At 37.2% G+C, this 24601-nt stretch overlaps 1 protein-coding gene across 1 annotated transcript in view; it reads right to left on the reverse strand.

The window, feature by feature from the left end:
* The window catches only part of LOC306859573 (calmodulin-binding transcription activator 1-like), a gene marked incomplete at its 3' end in the record, with an annotated part of 401012 nt that overhangs the window by 200408 nt on the left and 176003 nt on the right, over positions 1 to 24601 (reverse strand). The window contains exon 4 of the mRNA XM_079400671.1: positions 17453 to 17520. Coding sequence (XP_079256797.1) covers positions 17453 to 17520 — 68 coding nt within the window. The remainder of the gene's footprint in view (positions 1 to 17452; positions 17521 to 24601) is intronic.

Consider the following 24601-nt stretch of genomic DNA (forward strand, 5'->3'; position numbering starts at 1 on the left):
TATTAAAACCATCATCTTTGGGGGCCTCTATTTGTTTAAGTTTCTGGTTCTTCTTTTGTGGTATCTCGTCTCATTATAAATACACAATTCTAAACTACATCTAACTTCACCAGATATGTGTCATGAAAAGCTTCAATAGGTCACACTTCCTTTGACCGGTTTGTGAACTTTTTCCTAAACCTTCGACAGAGTTCACGCACGCAGGTGCACGTCATAAAATAGATGCCATAGAGATCCTTTGATCGCTGAACATGTTAGAAAGACCATCTGTTTTAATCAATGGACCGCGTTCTAACAATGTCTATGATGCCAGAGCCCCTCAAAAACTCATTAGATTGGAAATGAGTTGAATCCCAGAAACTTTAGATATTTTACAACGTTGATCAGATAACGCCGTTTCAGTGTCCCGTGCGACCAGACGCGCAGCACACTTTCTCATTTGGTCACTCTGCGTGAGACATACATTTACATTCGTAAGATGTTGTAGAAAAATAACGTTTACCCTCTAATTATGACTGAAAATCCAAAACTAGAAAGACCATCTGTTTTAATCAATGGACCGCGTTCTAACAATGTCTATGATGCCAGAGCCCCTCAAAAACTCATTAGATTGGAAATGAGTTGAATCCCAGAAACTTTAGATATTTTACAACGTTGATCAGATAACGCCGTTTCAGTGTCCCGTGCGACCAGACGCGCAGCACACTTTCTCATTTGGTCACTCTGCGTGAGACATACATTTACATTCGTAAGATGTTGTAGAAAAATAACGTTTACCCTCTAATTATGACTGAAAATCCAAAACATTTGCTATCATTTCAGTTTCTTCCCGCACGTGTATTTTAACCGATACAGCACACTAGAAGTTTTAAGATTGACAATATCAAAGAGTAAATAAATAAAAGGTGTTAAGTGTAAATAACTAAAATAAAATTAAATTTTATTTCCTGTGGGTTAGAGGCGAATGTTTAAAAGAAAACATGTAACCTGATTTTAAAAACGAAAAAAAGTCTGGGTTATACCACGGTAGAAGCTTGACAGAAATCGAAGGTCTATTATTAAGACGCTTAAATAAAATAAGACAAACAAATAACATTTTTCCCCTGTGGGGCGTTTGTTTACAAGAAGGTTATGTAACCTTTTAAAGTGAAAAGTTTTATGATGAATGGTGAACGGTTTCATTAATTGAGAAATGTAAAATATTTATAAATAACTTTGTTCTAATGTTAAAACATTACTTTAATTTCTTTAACATGCAAATCTTCAGCCCGGTCTGTCCTTACAGCGTTAGAGGGCGGTGATGTAGGCGTGACCTGACGGCAAGCGTAACCTCATTCTGAGTTTTGACATGGAAGGGAGCGGTTATCTCACGGAGGCTAGGTAAAATAGTCTGGTCTTTTCATTTTCTAACTTTCTGTCAGAGCAGCTAATGGTAGACCGCAAGATAGACTTCGACAAGTATCTTATGCTGGTGTTTTAACGAACGCCGTGGATAGACATTTGTTTAACTTTTCTAAGTTGGGACAAAGGCTAGGTTTTCAATTGTAATGTCAGAAGATTTTACAGCTATCTTATACTGTTGTTTAACGGTGTGATATTTTTTATTTCACTTCACGGTAAGAGAACTCGTCTCTATATTATTTAACTTTATGTCTGTTATAAAGTCAGACTTTAAAAAAAAAAAGCAAGACATAGTTTTTTGATAAATATCTTATTGTTTTAACTAACGCATCCGATTCTTTTTTGTTATAGATAAACGAAATGCTTTTTTATTTGTTTTAGTTTTTCCTAAAACTGTTTTAACAACACTAGTGTCCACTTGTAAGGAAAAAAACACACGTACCATCGTAAGATAAAAACGAATCTATATTATCTAACTTTGTATCTGTTTTAAAGTCACAACTTTTTAAAACCGCAAAATAGGTTTAAACGAACGCGCTCGCTTCTTCTATTTAACTTTGTCAAACAACTAGTTTTAAGATAGTGTATCTAATGCTTTTTTTTTGTTTTATTTTCCTTTTTTCTGTTTTAACAATGCTAGTCTCCACTTGTAGGGGAAAAACGAATCTATATTATCTAACTTTGTATCTGTTTTAAAGTCACAACTTTTTAAAACCGCAAAATAGGTTTAAATGAACGCGCTCGCTTCTTCTATTTAACTTTGTCAAACAACTAGTTTTAAGATAGTGTATCTAATGCTTTTTTGTTTTATTTTCTACGTTTTTCCTGTTTTAAGTCTACACTTGTAGGGAAATAAACAGTCTTTGTACGTTTTACACACATGTTTGATGTTTTTTTTTTTTTTCTTGATGTGTATGTGAAAACACTTTAATAAAAACTTCCCTTTACCCCATTTAACACAAATTCATCATTTAAAGTTTAAACCACATAACATCGCCCCCACACACACACATACACACACACAGTCATAAATTCTTAAGTTCACCATAAGGTCAATAAAATGGCCGCTTAGAGAGGGTGGGGGCTAGGGGTGTACAAACAGGTGTCCAGTTATGGGAGGGGGGTGGAATTTTTATGAGGGTAATAAATCAACCATTTTGACACAAAGTGAAGTACCATCTCTCTGCCGCCCCTCTGTGATTTACCATCAGACACTGGAACAGTAGGTACGATCCTCATTTTCTTTCAGTTTTTCATTCTCTTTGTCACCAAGATAATGACAAATAAAGAAGAAGAGGGAAATCTTCTCTTCTGTGTTTCTGTAAATAACATCAGAGAGCAGATTTCTGGAGCTGGAGGGATGTGGGAGAAGGAACTGATGTTATTGTGTGTGAATCAGGGTAAACAGGAGGTCAGGGAGAGGGGGTGTGATGAGACTAAACTCCTTTGAAAGAGACGACGATACAGCCTTGACTGCACACACACACACACACATACACACGGTCACAAGGATAGAGGCAATATGCTAAAAATAGCTCAGTCTGTGTGCAGATTTCTTGACATAAACACAAAGATCTCTTTATGGGGCTGTACTGATATATGCTATGATATAGGCACACTCAGATGCAGACTGCCATTTTCTTTTGCTCTGTGTAACAAAAGGCTGACGTTAACATTGAGAGACACAATGTTGGACCAGCACCAAATCACTTCCTGTCACCCAAGACAACCGCATAAAAGAGGGTACCAAGTGGACCAGAAATAATTCCTTATAATTAAATTTTGCACTAGTTAATTCAAATGGGCCCTTGCCCATCCTCCATCCGAAAATGCACATTGGGAGCCCCTGGCAGACAGACAGGGCCCTCGGCCCTGCCAATTACTAGTCAGTGTGAGAAGACAAGTCCAGATCGTGGGTTTTACTGATTAAAGGAACAGTTCACCCAAAAATAAATATCATCATTTACCCACTGCCTTGTTATTCTAATATATAAACTCTGAAAAGAAAGGTTAAACAAATACATACAGTAAATACTAATAAAAAAGCTTTTACATGCTTCATTGAGTCTATTTCTACAGATAAATAATTAATAATAAATAAATACACCTCCCAGATAAATAATAAATAAATAACGCCCCCCCTCCAAAACAAAACAAGAAGGTGAAAATAAGCCTTGTGCAGGGAAATATTTTGAGCAGGCAAATACTTAAAGAAATTTAGAAAAATGATTAGGAAATTATTTTTGGGCTTTCTGTATTCTAAACATAAATGCCATTTTGTTTTTCTTGAACTCGAACGTAGAATTTTGAAGAATTCATGCAAACATAGCAGGGTCCTTATACTTAACAAAAATGTATTTTCAGTACTTGAAATAAAATAAACGTTAACATTTATATAAACTATTTATAATTATATATAACTATTTATATTATTATATTTGAGCTAATTTCCAAGGCAACAGTTATTAAAAGTATTAAAGCACGTGGGTTTGGAATGATGTGAGAGTCAGTAAATAATGGCAGGATTTTCATGTTTAAGTCGCATTCCATTACAAAAGTTGAGTACAACCAAAAACAGCAGTGCACATTAAATGTGATCACCGCAAATATGCTGACTGAACTATATGTTCCTTTGTTATGGACCTGAAGTACAGACTGTTCCTCACAGCAGGATGATTTAGGGACATTTTGGCAGGGCAATTTTCTGTCTTTTAACCATCCAATGTCATTGTAAAAGTTAGCCACCCTTTCAAAAATCACCTAGTCAAACAGGCTTTGCTGAACAGCGGCTCCCTTGCTCCTGCTGCAGTTATTTCATTATTTTCCCTGAGGGGTTGATTACAGAGGGAGGTAATTTATGGGCCACTTCACTGCCAATTCAATGGGCACATCACCTGTAAATAATTGACACTCTTCATGTCCATTCCAACATCATCATATCCAAATCATATTGATGCATCCCTCTCTCCTCAGAGTGAGGTCAGCAGCAATCCCGCTTTAAATCTACAGCGTGCGCACACACAGACACAGCTCAATTATGCTCCTGGAAAATTCATTCATATTGTATGTTGAGCCATCCATTCTCAAATAAGAAAACTACATTTGCATTTCATGAGGGAAACACCAGTGCTTGCAAGGCAGAATAGAATTAAAGTTAAAGATTAAGTTCAAGTTTTAGGCTGCGTAAAAGAAATGCGCACATCTGTTTTTTTGTTGTCTTTGTGCGAGAAACACTTAATGCAACCCGTCTTTGCAGCATACTTGCTAAAACAGCAAGAAAAAAGATCCATCAAAATGCAAATAATGAATAACGCAAAAAACCTTCAAGAATTTCAGCTGCAATTCAGTATATAAATATTACAATGATATTATTCCTGTTGGCTCGATTTTGAATGGCAAATACTCCAATAATGTAAATCAAGTGGAGTACAGAGTTTAATCTGAATTTTTATTATAAAAAAATAAATAAAATAAATACCAAGTATACAATTGTAAAACTGCCCACCTTACATCTTAGAGCTGCAGCTGGGCCGGCAGAAAACTGAAGAACAGAATGATTAAGGAATATCAATACACTCCTGCTTTGCAAGCACTGTAATGAAGGATTTAGTGTGTTGTCATTAGTTTTAAACAGCTTGATTTAGCTGGATTATGTTTTAAGCTCACAAGTAAACATTCTCTCTACCAAACACGATCAATTAAATGAAAATGGAAAGAAAATAGCTCAAAAATTGCTTTCGTCAGATGTCTAATAGATAAGATCAACAGAACTGCAATAATTTTCATAATTACTGTAAGGGAAAGAACACACATCTTACACTTTCAGAGGTTTGATAAAATTCGGACCTATTTTAGCTATATAAATCCAGGATCAACACAGCGATCTCATGTCTAAACACACCCGAATGATTAGGTATGAATCAGAGATCCGGTTTGTCTGAATTATCCCAGACCGCCAGCAGAAATTGCCTGTTTCTGAGGCAGTTCATTAAGTCTCTAAACCTTGAATTGATAGCCATTTTTAACTTCATAAAAAAGTTATGAATATTAATTTTCCAATTTGAAATGGCTCTTACCTCTCCTTTCCCATCTTCCCTTCAAACACACATACTAAAAATGGCTGAATAATTTATCAATTGGCTTCTTACACTTTAGACAATTAATTCAGTGATGCAAAATTAATTATGGGTAGTCCCTTTCCAAGCCCGTCCTTTCACAGATTGTAATGGAGCATTTGAAGTGAAAAGCTTTATGGCCTGCAGTCAGAACTCAAGGCGGCTGAATACATTAAAGTCCTCAACATTTCATGTAACAGAATGACAGTAATGTAAAGCAACACTTATATCACAAGAGGTGAGCCTCTACGCCTATGTGTGTGCGTCTGCTAAAGACAAAAACGCTTGTGGAAGGAGATGAAGTGAAATGAGTGAACGAGAAAGAGAGAGGGAGAGTTGTGCACGCAACGGGTAGAACACTGGTCCGGGTGCTGTCCACTCCTAGAGCATGCTGTCCTGCTGCCGGTGACTTGTGAGTGGTAGGAGAGCCTTGGCCTGTCATGAGGGTTATATACAAGCTATTGATTCCAGGAGCTCTCTGGCTGTGTCTGTACACACAGCATCGCTCCTCTCTGACTCGCTGACTGACAGCACACTGTTCACAGCGTGGCCAGACTGATATGTTCTGGATTTGGATTAATGACCTGTAACAGGAAGCCCAGTGGGTTGCACGTGTGTGTTTGCACCACACACATAGAAATGCTGACAAGTGTGTACTAGTGTGGCATGATTTTCACTGGGAATCTAATAATCACACGTACATTTTATAAAAAATTACAGAAAGAATCCATGACTGGCAGGTGTGGCAAAAATTCTGCACCCTGCACATACAGTACATGTAAAAACATGTATGCCAAGAATATGTGCATGTGCGTAATGATAACATCATGGCATGTGTCCTGTTGCTCTGTGTACTGTATATACACAGGGTCACACACACAGGCACGCTGTGTTCTTCCTGTGCCACTCCACCCCGCTGGAGACCTGCAGATGGAACAGGACTGGTGTCTGTGTGCGGCACCGAAGTGTGGTGGGGCAGGTTACTCACAAAGCTCCCTGGAACATACCCAGGTCCTATTTTTCTATCCTTCTCCTTACATAACACCAAGACAACACCCTCACTCCGGCTTTCCATCCATTCTGCTTTCAGATGGAGCAGGACTGATCGTTTCCAGCTCCACTGTGCCAGGAGAAAACCTGCTGGGGCACTGACTCTACGCCACCCACAGAAACAGCACCTTTCATCCAGCATGAGTCCATAAGTGTCTCGTCATCTAAAAATAACTATATTTTGTGTATATATAAATCAATTCAAGGAATATTCTATATTCAGTACGAGTTAAGCTCAATCAACAGCATTTGTGGTATGATTACCCAAATAATAATGTGTGATTCGTCATAGACATAAACAGAGAAAAGTAGCTCCGGCTACAATGTTCTTCCACAAGACGCACGCAGTTCTGTTTATTAACCGCTAGAGTGCCAAAAGTTACTGACTGCAGCTTTAATTAAATAAATTAAATATTAAAAATTAAATATTAAATATAAAAAATAACAATTAAATTAATTAAAAAACACTAAAAATTAAATTAAATTAAATGTAATTAAAATTAAATAAAAAATATGAATGGGACCAACCTGTAAATATAAAAAAAAATACTTCTTGTTTCAATACCCAAAAGACGTAAACATGAAACATGATTTTTGTATGAAAACACTGCTTACTAACCTGTTATGTGCAAAGTTTATCCAATTTTATAACTTTATTACCATGACAATGCAATTCCATAAATCCTAAAATACCAGTAAAAATGATTTAAACAGCTTTACAGATAAAATAATACACACGTTTTAACAGGAGAGTTAATGTATGTGTTCTTACAAACTGATTAGCTTTACTGCTTTTAAATGCTCCAAAAATGAACCCCATTCAATTACATTTTAAGTGCCTTAACCATAACCTTGATTTTTGCTTCTTTTTAAAGATAGAAAAATGGACTAGACAAAATTATTTTACACCACAAATCCTGTTGAATGAGCACTTGTACTGAAACTGAAATATTTCTTTATTATTATTAATAATAATATCAATCTCAGGAGAATACTTTAAAGGGCAGGACATTTAATCTCATTGCTGTAAGGGAGAACTGAGACGATCACATCTGTTGCACCTTTCACATGAAGATTGCCCACCACAACACAACTAAGGGAGAACGATAAAGCAGACATGGTGGGCTGAGGTAGCTAAGACAGTGGCATATGAAACCAGGAGGAGCAGAGGATTGAGAGATACTGGGGGATTCTGGGGGAGTATAATCATTTAGCTATGCTATTGTGTATGTGCGTGTGCTTCCATGTCTGAAGAACAGTACAGGGGCTGTTTGGAGCTGACAGGCCGCCAGTGTGCTGTGCACCGGTGCAGAAGCACTAATTGAATTAAGTCTTTATTATTACACTGCAGTGGCAGCACTTCTCCCCATTTCGGCCCGCTTGGCTGACACTTTCTCCTTGAACACCTGCTTGACATCAACTTTTCTTTCCAGCTTAATTATTCAACCATCCTCTCATTCAGTGGGCCTCCTCCTGCAGCCTCCCCTTACACTGCCGGCATTAGTGTTTACACTTGGTCACGCTCCTTTAATTGTGCCCGAATCTCTTCAGGTTAACCTCTTTGCTCTCTGCCCGTTGGCACATGGACAAATGGCATGCAGAGGCATTTCCTGTGGCTGCTGTGTGGGCAACAGTTTGATCTCTCTGCAACAGAGACTATACTGATCTCTACTGAAGCCAACTGGAAAAGCTTGATTCCTCTCTGTGATTGGCTTGCAAGCGACATTTTAAAGGGAAAGTGTAGCCATAAGTACAAATTCTGTCATTATTTGCACAACCTCATGTCGTTCCAAACCTGCATGACTTTCTTTCTTCTGCAGAATACAAAACAAGATATTCTGAAGACTATTTTTGTCCATACAATCAAAGTCCAGTGGGGACCCTAATGCCTTACAATAAATGGACAAAACACATGCGCCACCGAAGAAAAAAGTCATACAGGTTTGGAACGACTTGAGGATGAGCAAATGATGATAATATTTTGGGGCTTCCTATACCTTTAAGAGATCAAATAAACCGAGCATGAAGCTTGAGACGCCGCCCATGCTCATTTCTGGCCAGGATATGTTTCCATAAACAGGCCCTAAACCATTTGACTGACTCGAATCTGTCAGTTTCCATCTCAATCCATTCTGACGTTCTGCATTTTTCTGCAGTCTCTCTCTCGCCCTCCCTTTTTACTCTGTGTGTGATGTCCCCTCCCTTCTCTAAACCACATCCATCATAACTCAGCCCATCTCCATTTGACTCACTCGCTTTCTTTTTATCGACATGTTTCCATTTTCCTCTGCTTTATCCCTCCATCATCTTCACTCTCTGTCCCCTTTCCATTTTTCATCCGCTCTCTATCTCCTCCAGTTGACTTGCCCGTCTTCCTCTCTGTCCTCGTTCTCTGTAGCCTTCTCTCTCGTGCTCTCTATTTTCCCATCTTCCTCCAGGGTGTGAGTGGCTCTTGCCCAGGGGGCCAGTGGGTGGCATGGTTGCCCTTGGTCAGGCCCCAGGCTTGGCAGCTCTTTTGTGGGGCATTGTGTCCTCTCAGGGCATGTGGATGGATGGGGGGCGTTGACGTCAGTCTGGCTAAACTTCAATAACTCTACCTGGGGAAGGTTAAAGAGGTTTTGGCTAATAGGCAGAGCTGACATATCTGTGGCCTTCAGGCTCAAACACCTTCCTGCATTATCACTTTCATCCTCTGCCGCTCTCTTTCATTGTGGTTCAATACATACTACATGCAAGTACATGATGAACACAAATGCTTCTAGAGATAGGAACAAAAATTGGCACAGACTCTTAGAAATAAAAAAAATCCAACTGACAGAGCACTAATTTAAGTGTTGCTGTGGAGTGTGTGTTCCTTTATTTGAGTTGTTGCAAATGCAATTTGCTGTTAGCGTGGCTGGGACTGTGTGCCCATTTGTGTTGTCATAGCTTGGGCCCTTCTTCTGCGCTGGCGGTGTTGCTGTAGATTTTAATCAAAGTTGTGTCTTTTGGAGTGCTCTGCTGGGAGCTGTTCTGGAGTGGATGCTGGGACAGGAAGCAGGAAGGAGCAAAAAAACAGTAAGAAATAGAGAGAAATAGAAAAAGAGAGGTGTACTGCATAAAGCCATGAGGGTGGCAGACAACAATGTCATTGCAGGTCCTCAGAAAAGAGACACTTATTGTTTTATAGCTTCATCGTAGGAAACTCCAGCAAGCTGTGCCCAACTTCTCTCTTGTTTCAGCGTCCACAACAAGCCACTGCAGAGCCATAAGACATTCAAACACAAGCACAGACTAACCAATATGACATTAAAGCCTAAGACTAGACAAGCTTCCCCTGAGGAGGTCAGGTAAATTGGTGTTTCACAGATATACTTTGTGATTTTAATCCCATCTGAATCAAATGCGGTCTGAGGTTTTCTTACGCAACTACCATTAAAATTACAGAGCAAATTACCTGATGTTTTTTTGGCTAACTCAGGAGTCCTCTGAGAAATCTAATCTTTATTTTTTTTTACCTTCATTGAACACCGTAACTAAAGTTACATTTCTTTTTGTGTTGCCTGGTGCTCCTTCACTATGGATTTAGGCCATTTTGCCAACTTATTTAGATAAAATAACAGTTGGTGATTCAAATAGTGCTGGCATCCAATCTGAAGTATAAAGAAAATTAAATCATTAAAGAGTTGAATAAATAAATTACATTTTAAAATCTATTAAAATCAAAACTAATTATTTTAAATTGTCATAATTTTCAAAATTGTAAACAAATCTCACCAAACCTAAACTTTTGAATGGTAGTGTATATAAAATAAAAAATATGAATATTAAAAAAACATATAATATATGTCTTGTTTATTTCACTGGGTTTCATGATGTATGCAACAACAACAACAACAAAACACACACACACACTGTAATCTTAATAATAATTACAGAGATCCCAATCCTGTCCAGACCAGCATATTAAGGATATTCTCTGTTAATAATTCAGACATCGTTCTGAAAACGAATCTTGTCCGTTTAGTGCTTAATATGACAGTTGAGGTTACTAGCATCTACTTAAATTAGAATTAAAAGAACAGTTCATTCAAAATGAAAATTCTGCCAGTATTTAATGACTATAACATTTTTCCAGACTCATATAACTTTTTTTTTTCCTGTGGACACAAAAGGAAATGGACAAACTACACCAAACGCAATGCCAGCAGACATTTTAAAGACATACAGTAACTTGAAAACAAAACTGAGCTGGATAGAAAATAATGCTAATGGATATATAGCTTGCTTTCTTCTAAGCTCCTCAAACAAAAAATATCTGATGCCATGACCTCTGCAAATCCAGTGATTAGTTCTTCCTCAAAAGTATTCACTGTATTCACCGGGTATCTTGTAAACAATATATTTCTAGGGGGACTGGTACCTTTGTCCTATTTTCAGTCAAGGACTAAGGTGTGGGATGGCAATAATGAGAGAACAGTATTGCTGGATGCCTTCCAGAGACATATGACGTAAACCTGAGGCCAGCCAGCATAGTGCATGAAGCTGAGTGAAGGACAGGTGCTTCAGCTCACCCTCAAACATTAATGAACTATATCTTGAAAGCAAGTTTGTCTATAAATCATCCAGGACCTCCATCTCACATTAGCTTATGAACAAAGACGCTTGAAGGGAGCTAGCTGACAAACTAGCATGTGTTTACTTAGAACAAACTAAATGATACCTACTGTGAACTGAAATATGGTTCAAACGAAACAACTCCTTAAGATGTTTGTAGAGATTGTCCTCTTTTTACATTTCCACTGACACTCAGAACGCAAGTATTAGCATGTTCAATCGTCTGATGTTCAGTGCTAATAATCTTATTTCTCCAGTCTAGACTAAAGAGTTGCTCATTAAAAGAAGCGTGTATGTGATTTTGTGTGTGCGTGTGTTGAAAAAGCTGTGAATCCTGGCTCTTTTTACACAGTCAGCGCTGCGGGGCTTCAGCCGAGTTCACCTAAATCACAAGGCGGCTCCGGCTTTCATTAACACTTAATGCAGAGCTCTCTTTTTAATAGAAATGGAAAAGGAGGTGGCCGCCAGTGTAAATTAAAGTGCGGTGTGCTGGAGTTGTGGGAGATTTTCTGGGCTTTGACAGGTATGGCCTGAATTAGCTGTAGTGTTGTTCCAGTGGCCGGCGTGCAAGCGGTCTTATTGATTTTAACCATTGTTGCACTTCCTGTCTGAAAGGGAATGTTCATTACAGCAACCAAATGCATCAATCACGGCGCTCCGGCCTTGGATTATTTAAAGAAACAGTGCAGAACCTAAGCAAACCATAATAATCATTAAGAACTTATTTTATACACTACTGGTCAAAAGTGTGAAATAATTGATATTTTTAATTCAGAATTTATTTCTGTGATGGCAAAGCTGAATTTTCATCAGCCATAACTCAAGTCTTCAATGTCACGTGATCCTTCAGAAATCATAATATGCTGTTTTAGTGCTTAAGAAACATTTCTAATTATTATCAGTGTTGAAAATGGTTGTGCTGCTTCATATCTATATTTATTATTCAGCAATTGTCACGGTTTGGTTCCTGTTTGCCCATATTTGGTTTTGTTCCGGTTCTTCTCATTAGTTAATTATTAGTCTATCATCGTTAAGTATTCTCACCTGTGTTCATCTCGTTTGCTCATTAGTCTCTATGTCTTTATAAGCCTTTAGTTTCTTGAGTTTCATTGTCCAGTCTTAAAGTAATGTCATCATCATTGGTAACCGTTGCCAGATCATTGGTAACCTTTGTTGGAAACGTTTGTCTCAGCTCTTCATCATTAAAGTTTAATTTTGTCGTATTTCTGAATCATGTGTTCCCTTAGTGAGACGTATCGTTACAGCAATGATGCATTACATTGATCAAAAGGGATAGTACAGACCTAAATGTTAACAAAAGATTTCTACATTTCTAGAGTGTTGTTTATTGAACCTTTTCATCAGTGAATTAAAAAAAATGATCACAATTTGCTCAAAAACATTGAACAGCAAAAACTGTTTTCAACATTGATAAGAACTATCATTAATACTTGAGCACCAAATCAGAATATTCAAATGATTTCTGAAGGATCATGTGACACTGAAGTCTGGAATAAACGTAATAATATATAATAAATATATAATATAAATATAATAAAATAAATTACATCTTACAATATATTAAAATAGAAAATTATTTTAGATTTGAATAATATTTCACAATATTATTCTTTTAAATGTATTTTTGATCATTTGCAGCCTTGGTAAACATAAGAGACTTCTTCAAAAACATTAAAAAAAACAATTATTTCAAACTTTTGACCGGTAGTGTATATATAGATTAATCAGAGTTTATGCCCGTGTTTGTACTGACTTCATCATGCACAAGTCTTTTATTTCAGTGTGTTTGTTGTGGTTCTCTCTAGTGACTGATCTCTTGGTAATACGAATAGAATATTCCTTCTGTCTTATCACAAGCTTGGCTAGATCTTCACATGTTTGTTCTGTATGGACTGTATGTGTCTGAGTGTGTGCGCCTCTGTATGTGAGTGTGTGTGTTCAGAGCCCCAGGCTACGCCTCCATACATGCATGGCCTACTGCTTAGCTATTACACTCTCCATGGCCCATTGACCTCTGCCTCCCTTGTCTCTCCAGCCTGGCCTGCCCAGAGGCTGAGTCAGTTCCTGTAGCCTGGCGCCTCAGAGCTGCTGGCTTCCACCGGGAAGGAGGAGGAGCAAATGACATACTGCAAGAAAATCACTTAACCACATACCCCCTCTCATAACCCTTGACCCTTAACCTTCACTCTGCCTTGACCACTGGAACAAAGTGTAGCTTTTAGTCTCTTTCTGCCTGTGCCTGTTAAAAATATCCATGTTAAATGAAATCCACCACATGCTGATAAAACAAATTCATCAAACAATTCCATCCCTCCTTATGTTCACTGTTGAATGCTTCTAACAGAATTCTATGAATCCTAAACTCAGTTAAACGTGTAAAAGACCACATTAAATAGCTCAAAATGCCATTTCTTTCTTGTGTTTACTGAAGAGTGATGGATTATTGGTTAGCATTTTTCTGTTTATACCAAGGTAAATACTACAAACTACATCTGGTTCTAAAAATCATCTTTCTCCTTTGATAGGCATTCAAAATAAGTTAAGCTAATGGATAGTTTTCTCAAGGTATTAATGTATAAATCTCTCAATGTAGTTTGCTACAGTACTTGCTATTGCTGGACTTTGTTATCTTTGTTGAAAACTAAAATGTAAATTGACATTAAAAATTTAAATTAAAATAAAATGTAACTGGGGAACTAAACTCACTCTCAACTACAATACATTTTTATAAATCACTCCAAAACAAACCAAAAAGTTCATTTTAGTTTTAGGTACTTGGTATACAGTATTATAAAACTTCAAATACAATCACTCTTCATAAAACATTTTTTTAATAGTAGCAGTGTGTGCATTATTTTTGTCAGCCCTAGGGTACTTAAACTAAACTAAACTAAACTTCACTAAACAAAAAAGAAACAAACAAACAAAAAACTGAATGTTAACTGAATATTGATCAAATCTAAAATAACCCTGCTATTAGAAGAAAAGGGACAATCTCGTTCTTATATATATTGGATATGGATGTAAGATGACTCATCACTTTTTGGCACATTTTAAATGTGTATCTGGTAAATCTGGTAAAAGTTCTTTTTTTTTCTTAAAAAGTTCTTTCAGAAGTGCACTAGATGGATTTAAAGTTGCAAGACATAGACTATAAGCCACAAAACTCTCATTTTGATTTTATAGAGTCTTTAAAGGATAACTGTCTGGTCACCATTCTGGATTCAAAAAGCCCTGAGCGTGTGCCGTAACTGCCGTTACAACATTCCACTGCGTACAGTGCGCACTAGAGCTCCTCCCAAGTTCCTTTTAGCCAGTGATAATACACATTACTGAGCGCAGGGCCTGTAATGAGTGAGCGCAGAGAAGTACACTTTATTCATGGGCTCATTTTTTTTTTTTTTTTTTGTTGAAGATAAAAAGCCGACGGGGTGCTCTTCAACTCATCTCTAGCAATTACACAAGGAAATGTCTTATAATTGGCTTTTGCTTTATGTCCAGCCATTATCAATGTCCCTTACAGGCAGAGAGAAAAATTGGGAAGAAGTTGGAGAACTCAAAGTCCATTTGCACATGAATTAGGATTGTTAATAGGGATGTGCAAAACTACATCTTTTCAAAATCAAGTAGTTTGTTGCCTGACTAATTTTTCTTATATGAACCATATATACTGTAATTAGGCTGGATTTGGGGCCATCTGACCTCGATTGTCCCATTCTTAAGGGGATATGTTTATATAAGATATGTTCTTGTCTTTTCAAAATCTGGACAGTTTTTTAGTTTGCACTCAGTATTAAAAATGCGTCCATGACAAACTGCTAAAACAACGATGCAATGATTAAAGACCTTGCAAAGGTCATTAGATTGTCTATAACAAAGTAAAAGTGGACAAATTTAAAACTTGGACAGGAATATATCATGCAAACATCCCCGTCACACATTACCTCACAAATTGACTAGTCAGTTGTGGGATGGAAGACAGAAATTAAGATATATATAGAGAGAGAGAGAAAGAGATGACACTGTGTTTAATACACAATGACCAAGCGTAATAGATGGCGGGATCCCTCGTCAGCTTTGATTTTACTCTGTGCCGATGGCGCCCAGCTCTTCCAATGTGCAGACTGGATGAAAGCATGAGAGTGAGCAGTTTCCAGTGTCTGGCACTGAGGAGAAGGGACTCTGAGCTGTCTAATAGTATAAGATCGGCTCTCTCTAATTGGGAGAGAAGTGGGACTTCCTTCTGGAAGCAGGCGGGAGATGGAGAAAGCACTGTTCTGTTTCGACAAACTGGATAGAACAGGAGACTGGAGGGCTTAACCTGAGGCTAGGAAAAACAGACTGAAGAAACACATAGACTTAAACCCTGGCACATATACACACACTGATATACAGTGTGTGTACCCACGCTATAAGCTTCTTAAAATATTACACCATAAGAGACCTGACATTGTGCATCGGAGGATAAATTAAATGTAGTTTTTCCCAAAAATCTCCCCCACCTTCAAGTAACCTTCCTACTCTTATCTCTTTTTAATGATTGGTTGCATCTACTGTCTGTGTAGAGTGAGTTTTACTCTTGGTGATTGAAGACACTCTTACACTGTCCTAACCAGGTAGGATACAACAAATTTACAGAGTACAGTTTTTTTTTCTGTTTGCACTGAAAGTGAACTAATCCAAAATACACAATCAGCTACAGTATATTTAATATGTAACAACTACATGGAACAGAATTTTGACCAATGAGATCACTGCGGACAGGGCTACATTTATTTAATTATTGTGCTGTGACATTTTTGAACATATCTGACCCATTTTTTTAATTTCTCATAAGATTATGTAATTGTAAGAAAAATAATATAAATACTGGACTTATTTAAAAAAATTAACAACTGAAAACTAGCATGATGTAAAAATACTACAAATACAGAACTAAACATTTAGTTGTTCTCTTCACATTACAGTGATTTGTTTTTAATCAAAATATATTTATTTAGATTTTATGGTGTAACACATTTTAGATATGTAGTAGTAGTAGCCCTTTATGTGACCCTGGACCACAAAACCAGTCATTAGTTACACATAATCTGAAAGCTGCAAATCGAACCTTTCCATCGATGTATGGTTTGTTAGGATAGGATAATATTTGGCCGAGGTACAAATATTTGAAAATCTGGAATCTGAGGGTGCAAAAAAATCTAAATACAGAGAAAATCGCCTTTGAAGTTGCCAAAATTAAGTTCTTGGCTATGCATATTACTAATAAAAAATTACATTTTGATATATTTACCGTAGGAAATTTACTAAATATCTTCATGGAACATGATCTTTACTTAATATCCTAATGATTTTTGGCATAAAAGAAAAATTTATAATTTTGACCCATGCAATGTATTTGCTAATTGGCTATTGCTACAAATGTACCCCAGTGACCTAAGACTGGTTTTGTGGTCCAGGGTCACATATGTTCTTGACAGGTTTGATTATTTATGAAGTAGTCCCCCAAATCCTGCTTTCCCAGATAGGCCAAACAGCCAGCATAGCCACAGCGGCAACCTCTGTCCCCGCCTAACTCTGAGCCGTCTGCATCAGCAGCATCACTGATGCTGGATAAGTGCCACTCCATTACACATCAAATCCACCACCGCTGACCTGGCTTACAGCCAATCAAGTGTATAGTCAGTCTATTTAAAAATACACAAATCCTACTCTTGTGGGGTTTGGGAACATGTAAATTCACCAGAGCTGCTTCAGACCCCAGAGCGAGTTATCAGCCATAAAACCAAGATGACAGATTGATTCAGGTGCATGCGCATATAGACGTGGCATGCTCACTTTTCCCTATTCAATGTCAGTCAACACCTACCATCTACTTCTGAGCAGCTAGACAGCTTTCAGCTCACACCTTCATTTATTAGAGGACGTTTAATTTGCTGTTAGATATGAACACATTACCATCGCACTCACAGAAGAAATGAGAGCAAAGCATTGAGCTAAGAGCTCTGCTAATTGGCTATTTGCAGTTATTAGTCCACATTAATAATCCATTACCTGTCAGGCTAACTCTTAAAAGAAGTAAACCTTTTGAAACTGCCATCAATGTCCACCAATATCAAACACCCAACTTTTAAGATAGCATAGATCCTCGAGTGGATTGTCGGGGAAACTCCAGTTAATGGCTTCATTTGAACATCACGGCGATAAAACCTGGAATTCTGGGGGGAAAGCAATTTCCGATGGTCAGTTGACAAGATGGATATTCTTACCTTGTTTTAGGGGATGTTGTCAACCATTCTTCATGCTTTTCAAATGTTATCAAGTATGCTGCAATTTCCTGTTAAACAGAAGACAGAAAGATAGGTAGGCGTTACTGTTAGAGAATATCAACAGCTTTTTAACATGTGTGCACTAATAAACTGAAATGAATGGATTGTAAAGTGCACTCAGAATTAAACATGCATTAAAATAAGTTTAAAAATGTCTATCTAAGACCACGTTGCATTCAAAACCGACTCAGGCTCAGGAACAGCACTGTGGAAATTGCATTCAGAAGATTTTGTGGACGTAGTTGCTCCCTCATTGTCTGAAGCTCACATTACATTATGTGAAGACGTGAATGACATGAAAACCTCCTTACAGTGGCTGTTTGATTGCTGTAACAAAAGAGAAATCATTTCTTGGGATGCACAACAAGCATGACAGCAGATGATGCGATTTCTGGTACCGATGTTAACCCAGTCATCACTGTCACCCAACAAAAGAGACAAGAGGATGAGTGAAACGTATCCCATCATTCCTTCACAAAGCTAATCATGGGAAATGAAAGCAGACCGGGTACTGACAAGTAACCTCATGATTACCTGTGACAGCCAGCCATTCATTTCACACTGAGGGCATTTGTCATACAAAGACAGCAGGAAATGTGGAGGGACACAAATGATGTTATCAAAAAGGAGTCCAATTATTTACTAATCTTAGCGCATTGTTCTGGGTAAATTAAGATGAAACGGAATAAACAGCTTTAAGAAAAGGTTTGTAAAGACTTGCCACAACATTGCTGACACAGAGTTCAAGAGCATTTGTGACGAGAAATGTTTTCTTGAAACTTTACTATTTATGTACTTGGCTTTGGCAGTTTTAAATTAATGTTACATGCAGATCCAAAAGATTAATCACAGGTACATACTGTACCAGCATAAAAGTGATCTACTTTGATTTCATTACTGTTTTAAAATTCATCGGCTTTTCATTGAATTCACTTAAATAGTGGTTCACCAAAAAACGGTCAATCAATAAGCTTACTTTCTAGAACATTACGTCAAGCAGCCTACTCAATGTAAATCCATCACACTACAATCAATTTCAATATTCTGAGATTGACAAGATTTTATTTACTAACCTAATTAAACACTGTAAGCCTATCAATAATAGCCCAAATTCTACTCGATTCCCAAAAACCAATGATATTCAGTTGCCCTTAGGAGGTGTAATATATATTTATAGTCAGTAACTCTATGTTTTAATCCTGTCACAGTTGGCAGTAGAGCCATCCCTCGAGGTACCAGGGTGCCAAGACTGGCAGTGCCCACACAGAGAACGCTAGAGTTGGTGATGGCCTGCAGGTGCTGTCTGAGAGATAGAGCTGTTCTGATTAACGTTCTGCCCTCCTGTCATCAGGGCCAGAGGGAAAGAGACAAGGACGAGGAGAAGATTCTGTGGAATATGACCATGGAGAAGAGGAAGAGACTCTCCATAATAAAAAATAAAAAAAACACACAATTGCCTGGCTTGCCAAACTGAAAATTCTACAGAGGAGTTACTATATATTATTTTTCATAAGCTGTAAGCAGGATCTTCACAAATATAAACCAAGTTTTGCAGTAACTACACTTGTGCTTAACTTGTTTGGCTAATTAAAAAAGAGAAAACTTGATCTTACTAAACACTCATTTAAAACACTTAATGTGTGCGGTTAAGAAAATAAAATAAGTCCTTGGTGCATGGTGCTAATTTACCACAGTGCTTGTGAGTAATGTTTGTTTTACAAGCCAGAAAGATAGCTGGGGGCAAAACTCCTTCACTGATCTTGAGGCCCATTTGAGATTCTTCTTCTTTATCGTTTTCCCATTAAAAGTCAACATGCCGACCTCTGAGCTAGGTGGATGAGCCGAGAGGCCCAGTCCAGTAAATAAAAGGCAAACGTCGGCATCCCCCACCCACTCCCCGAACAGATGTCGAGGATTATTCCAACCCCCCGATCAGCCATAAAGGTGCAATAACCTTACGGCAAAAAAAATAAATAAAAAATCACAAACAAAAACAGAGGAGCCATTAAACAGCTGCGAGAAACAAAGTTGTGCTGTGTTATTATGAGCGGCTAGTTCTCTGTTGAGTTGATTTGGTGCAGTTGTCAAGATGGGGCATCAAAGTCTGGCCAGCAGCTGTCAATCAAGTGCTCTTTAAAACTTGGGTTAGGATATACGAGTGTCCATGATAAAGAAAAGAATAAATCTTTTAAAATGTACTCTTTGTATTTCTGTTAGTTACATATGGTTTTGAAAAACCCCTTAAAGTTTTGAATTTCAGTTTTCCAATATGTTCAAAAGATTTTATATATTATAAAATCAAAAGATTTAAGAATTTTCTCCATCAAATGCAAGTAAACAAAGCTCACCATAGACCATTTTTTTTACAGTCCAAAATCTATATTTAGAAAGCTTCAAAGTAATCCACACAACTCCAGCCAACAAATATGGCTCTTCTCTAATGAAACAATTAGTCATCTTCAGAAAAAAAGTTATATACTACAAATGTTTGCCTTGGTCCAGCTCAGTTTAGTTCACAACCTCTTGCGTGACATACGCATGTTGCAGACTAGTGGTCGACCAATATTGTTTTTTTGACAGCCGATGCCAATATCTTGGAGAGCAGGGTGGCCGATGGCCGATATAATTTTATTTAATGTTAATTAATATTTAAGAAATTTGAAATCATTTGAAAATGGATTAAAAAATATATGTGTAAAGTAAACATACTTACACTTTAGATGACAAAGTATTTTTCACAAATAAATATTTAATAAAAATATAATTAAAAAGGAAGTAAACAATGTAACTAACGGCACTAAGTATTCTGGGAAGTTTGTGAGCATTGGAAATCCTATTGTTCAAATAAAACCAAGGTAACAGTCATTTTACATACAGCACACAGTGCAAATTACATGAATATGACAGTGGGCAAATGCATAAAGCGCAACATAGTTTGAAATCACGAGTTTAAAGTCTGTTGATCACGCATTTTCTCCTAACCAATCGTCAAGCAGAGCACACGCGATCATGCAGAATACAAATGCACACTTCACAAGACCTCATATCTGGATTCTACTAAGTTTGCAAGGTTTGTGAAATGAAATGTCCATTAGTCATTCAAAGATTAGTTTAAATGATATAAATGCATATTTGCTGAATGCTGTCGGCAAACAAGAAAGCATTATAATGTTTGCTTTTCTGTTACTAATAATATAAAACCAATCGTTATAATACTGTTTGTATACATTTAATTCCTTTGTTTAACAGTTCTATCTGATTATTAGACAGACTTTTATCCGTATAGACAGAACTGTTAATGGCGACAGCGTACTAGAGGGAGAATGTGAGCACTGTGTGCTCAGGCGCTGCCGCTCTCAGCGCCGTCAAAATAAAAGTCTTTGGCTCGAACGAAAAATTTTAAAATGCCAAATATCGGCAGATATATCGGCCTTGGCGATATATCGGTTGACCACTAAGTGTGACACACATGACAAGACACCACTACATTGTTTACAAGCAGAACATTTGCCAACCAGAAAGATTATAATGTTAAATTAGAATAGATAAGTGTCTGTGAGCCATTAAAAAAAAAAACATTTTTTTTTTTTTCGCACTTCACTTGAATCACATGGAGAAAAAACTTGGAATGTTTTCCTCCAAAACTTTAATTTCTCTTCGACTGAAGAAAGAAAGTCATATACATCTTAGATGGCCTAGGGGTGAGTAAATAACCAGGAAATTTATATTTTTGGACAAACTATTTCTTTAAATCTCATGTGGTGTGGTGACATGATATTTATAATATAAAAAATTAATGTATATATATATATATATAAATATATATATATATGTGTGTTATATACATTTCATGTCACTACACCACATTAGATTTATGAGATTTATATATATTTTTTTTTAATAATGTAATTAAGATTTGATGATTCCTTATAATACCATGTTTCTTAATGTTACTAGAGGAATTGTAAAAAAACAAAACAATAAAAAACATTGTCCTACCTACCACATACAGGTTTGATTAAGTCAAAAGGTAGCAAATAACATTTATAAACCAAAAAACATGTGCCACATAGCTGCCTGTACATGTGCCTGACATCTCTGCACCACACTCCAGCATTACTACAAAGGAGAAGAGGACCTTGACATTGGAAAGTCTGTAAAATCCATGTATCAGGAGCTTACATCAGAAAAGCTGATTACTGAGAACCGTGTCTACCTGCACCTGTTTAAAACACTCTTAATATGCTAAATGGTGTCACCTCTACAAGGTGAACTAGCACACATGAAACACTGCCACCTTTTTTCCCATGTCCTCTCCTGTTCCTGTCTCCATCTGAGGGCAACACGTAAACGAGAACCTCTGATAGGCACATCTCTGATTCAATTTTAAAAACGCCTCCCTGATAGGATACCAGACAACAGCGGCTTCAATTTTCACTCAAACTGTCATCCTCGACAGCAGCTAAAGCAAGAGGGTCTTTTGTGAATATAAGGAAACGTCTGGCAATTTAAAATAAAATATGACACGCATATTTCACTTCCTTTGTTTCTGGTGTGTAAAATTGACACAATAACAGCATAATGCAAGCAAACACAATTTCGCCAAATTTTTCCATCCTTTTTAAATCAAGAGGAGACAGAGAAGCAGCTCTGATAAATGCAATTCCCATCACAAGACACTGCTTGTATTGGCAGACATTTGATGAGGCGTTTGTTCCACCGGTAGTATCTGTGTCCCTGACTGACCCTCGGTGTGCGTGTTTGTCGTCTCTACCTTTTGCTTTTGAGTCTTAGATTGATGTTGGTAAGGAGAGGTGTCAAAAGCATCAAAGTTCACAGTTTGAAGTGACAGGGCTGATCACTTGAAACAACGACAGACGTTCCATTAAAAGCGGAGATCGGCATCTCTTTGGCATTATCCCAGCACCCATCAGACACTTGCCTCTAAACACCATCCATACTGCATCTCCCTGTTCCCATGAGCCATTGAGCAATTGAGACTAAAAAGCTCATAGACATTCTCAGGGGAACGTACTTCTCTATTTGAATACTAATACTCTATTAAGTCTAACTGTCTTTGGGACTGTTTAATTTAAAGGTCCCGATGTCTCTTTTGAGTCTGATACAAAAAAGTGACTTGATCAAATGGATTCATCATTCACAGCATGAGTTTTCATGGGTTGCGCATATGTCAACCTCATTCTTTCAACCCACACTGTTTTCCACTAGCACTCCCAGACTTTAGTGTACTTCTCTGAAAAGAGTCCTATACTAAAACACACTTTCAAGCTTTCTGCAGCATTCTACTCTGTTATAAAGGCACAAATAAGTCCCAGATATACTGGAGTAAGTAAATGGGTTACAGAAGGCCTTTACAGTATAAGATAAATGTTCTTGAGAAACAGATGCGAGGGCACAGGATATTTGCTTACTTTATATAGAACTGTATAAAATAATGATGCTTTCATTAGATTGAATAGTGAATAAACTGAATTCATGTACAGTGGGGTCCAAACTTCTGAGACTAAATTGAAAATTTGGGATTCAAAATATAATTTAAACCTGGAAGTAAACAAAGGATGCTGAAAATAAAATGATATGATGACTTCATGTTTCACTAATTGGTGGACTTTTTGACACTTTATGTTACAATCCACAAACTTTTGGTGGAGGGCTTGGTGTCACACAGTATATGATTCTGACCTTGCTCTCCACTTGAGAGCAGGAAGTCTGTGCAGGAGGGGAAGATGGATATGAGGGATTGGGGGGCGGGATGAGCCTCTCAACCGATTCTATTCCCCATGATACCTTGTTCTCACTGGAAAGTGAGGTCATCTGATATTTCCTGCAGGGCAACCTATGAAACTGACCTGGCCAGGGCAGGGTGTAAATGGATTTGAGGCAAACCGGGGGAGAGGAATGAACTACCCAGGCATCCCTTAGGGTGAATTGAAATGCAATTAGACATAGAAGACAGTGACACGCAGGGAGGGACAGTTGAGGAGGGAACAGGGAGATGAGAGGATAAATGAACGAGAGTGGGAGAGGTGTGAGAGTATAACAGATGAACGAGAGTCAGCGGGGATGAGAAAAGGTCAAGGACTTGAGAAAAAGCTGCGGAGCCCTGCATCTCTCACACAGCTCATTAAAAATAAGCACATCATTGTAAGGCAGTTTACACACTTCAGGAGATTGTGCATTAAATGGATGAAATGGATAGGGTTCATCCTGACCTGTTATCAGACGCATTGAAAACTCCTTTTACATCTAAAAGCTACAGTTCACGCTTCCCCAACCAACTCCAAGTGAGAAACTCAGTTTATGAATGGAAATTAGTCACTTTATACTTTCTGATGATTATTTTTCTACTCCAAACTATTGCTGAGAATTTAAATGCAGGCTAAAAAAAGTTTATTTTTAATAAAATAAAATAAATAAAATGCTGGATGAGATGATCATTTTATTAAGCACAGCAGCTACAGTATAGTACTGCTATTAAAGCATAAGCACAAAGCAAAATACTAAAGTATTATGAAATTCATTTTAATTTTTCAATTGAACAACCAGTAATTATTGAAAATATTGTATTAAATAAGAAAAATCCAAAATAGATGCATAGATAAATAGATAAAAATGTTCACTTGTGAACTACAGGTTTTTGAAAAATAAAATAAAAGGATATATCATAAATAATTCACAGTACATTAAAGAGAATAAAAATTAAATTTTGCAGCTGTCTACAACAAATTTACACACTGATCCATTTCAGCATTTAAAAAAAGTATTGAAAAAATTCTGAGGATATTCAGAATAGTTGCAATCACAACAACTGGACTCTAACAGCCAATTGTAGAATTTTTGAAATGTTGTTTTTCGTTGAGATAACCCTACAGTTCAGAAGATCTCGAAAGTCGTGCTTAGAACAGAATAATCTGTGTGCTTTAAATAAAAATGTTTTTAACATATAAGATATATAATTTATAAAGATACTTTATAACATTCATTAAATCTACAGATACTTTTAAAAGAAAAAGACCACGGGAGAGTAAGTTTGAAAATATTCAAGAGGAATGTGAGTTCAGCCAGAAA

This window comes from Barbus barbus (assembly GCF_936440315.1).
Source record: "Barbus barbus genome assembly, chromosome: 40".
Taxonomy (NCBI): domain Eukaryota; kingdom Metazoa; phylum Chordata; class Actinopteri; order Cypriniformes; family Cyprinidae; genus Barbus; species Barbus barbus.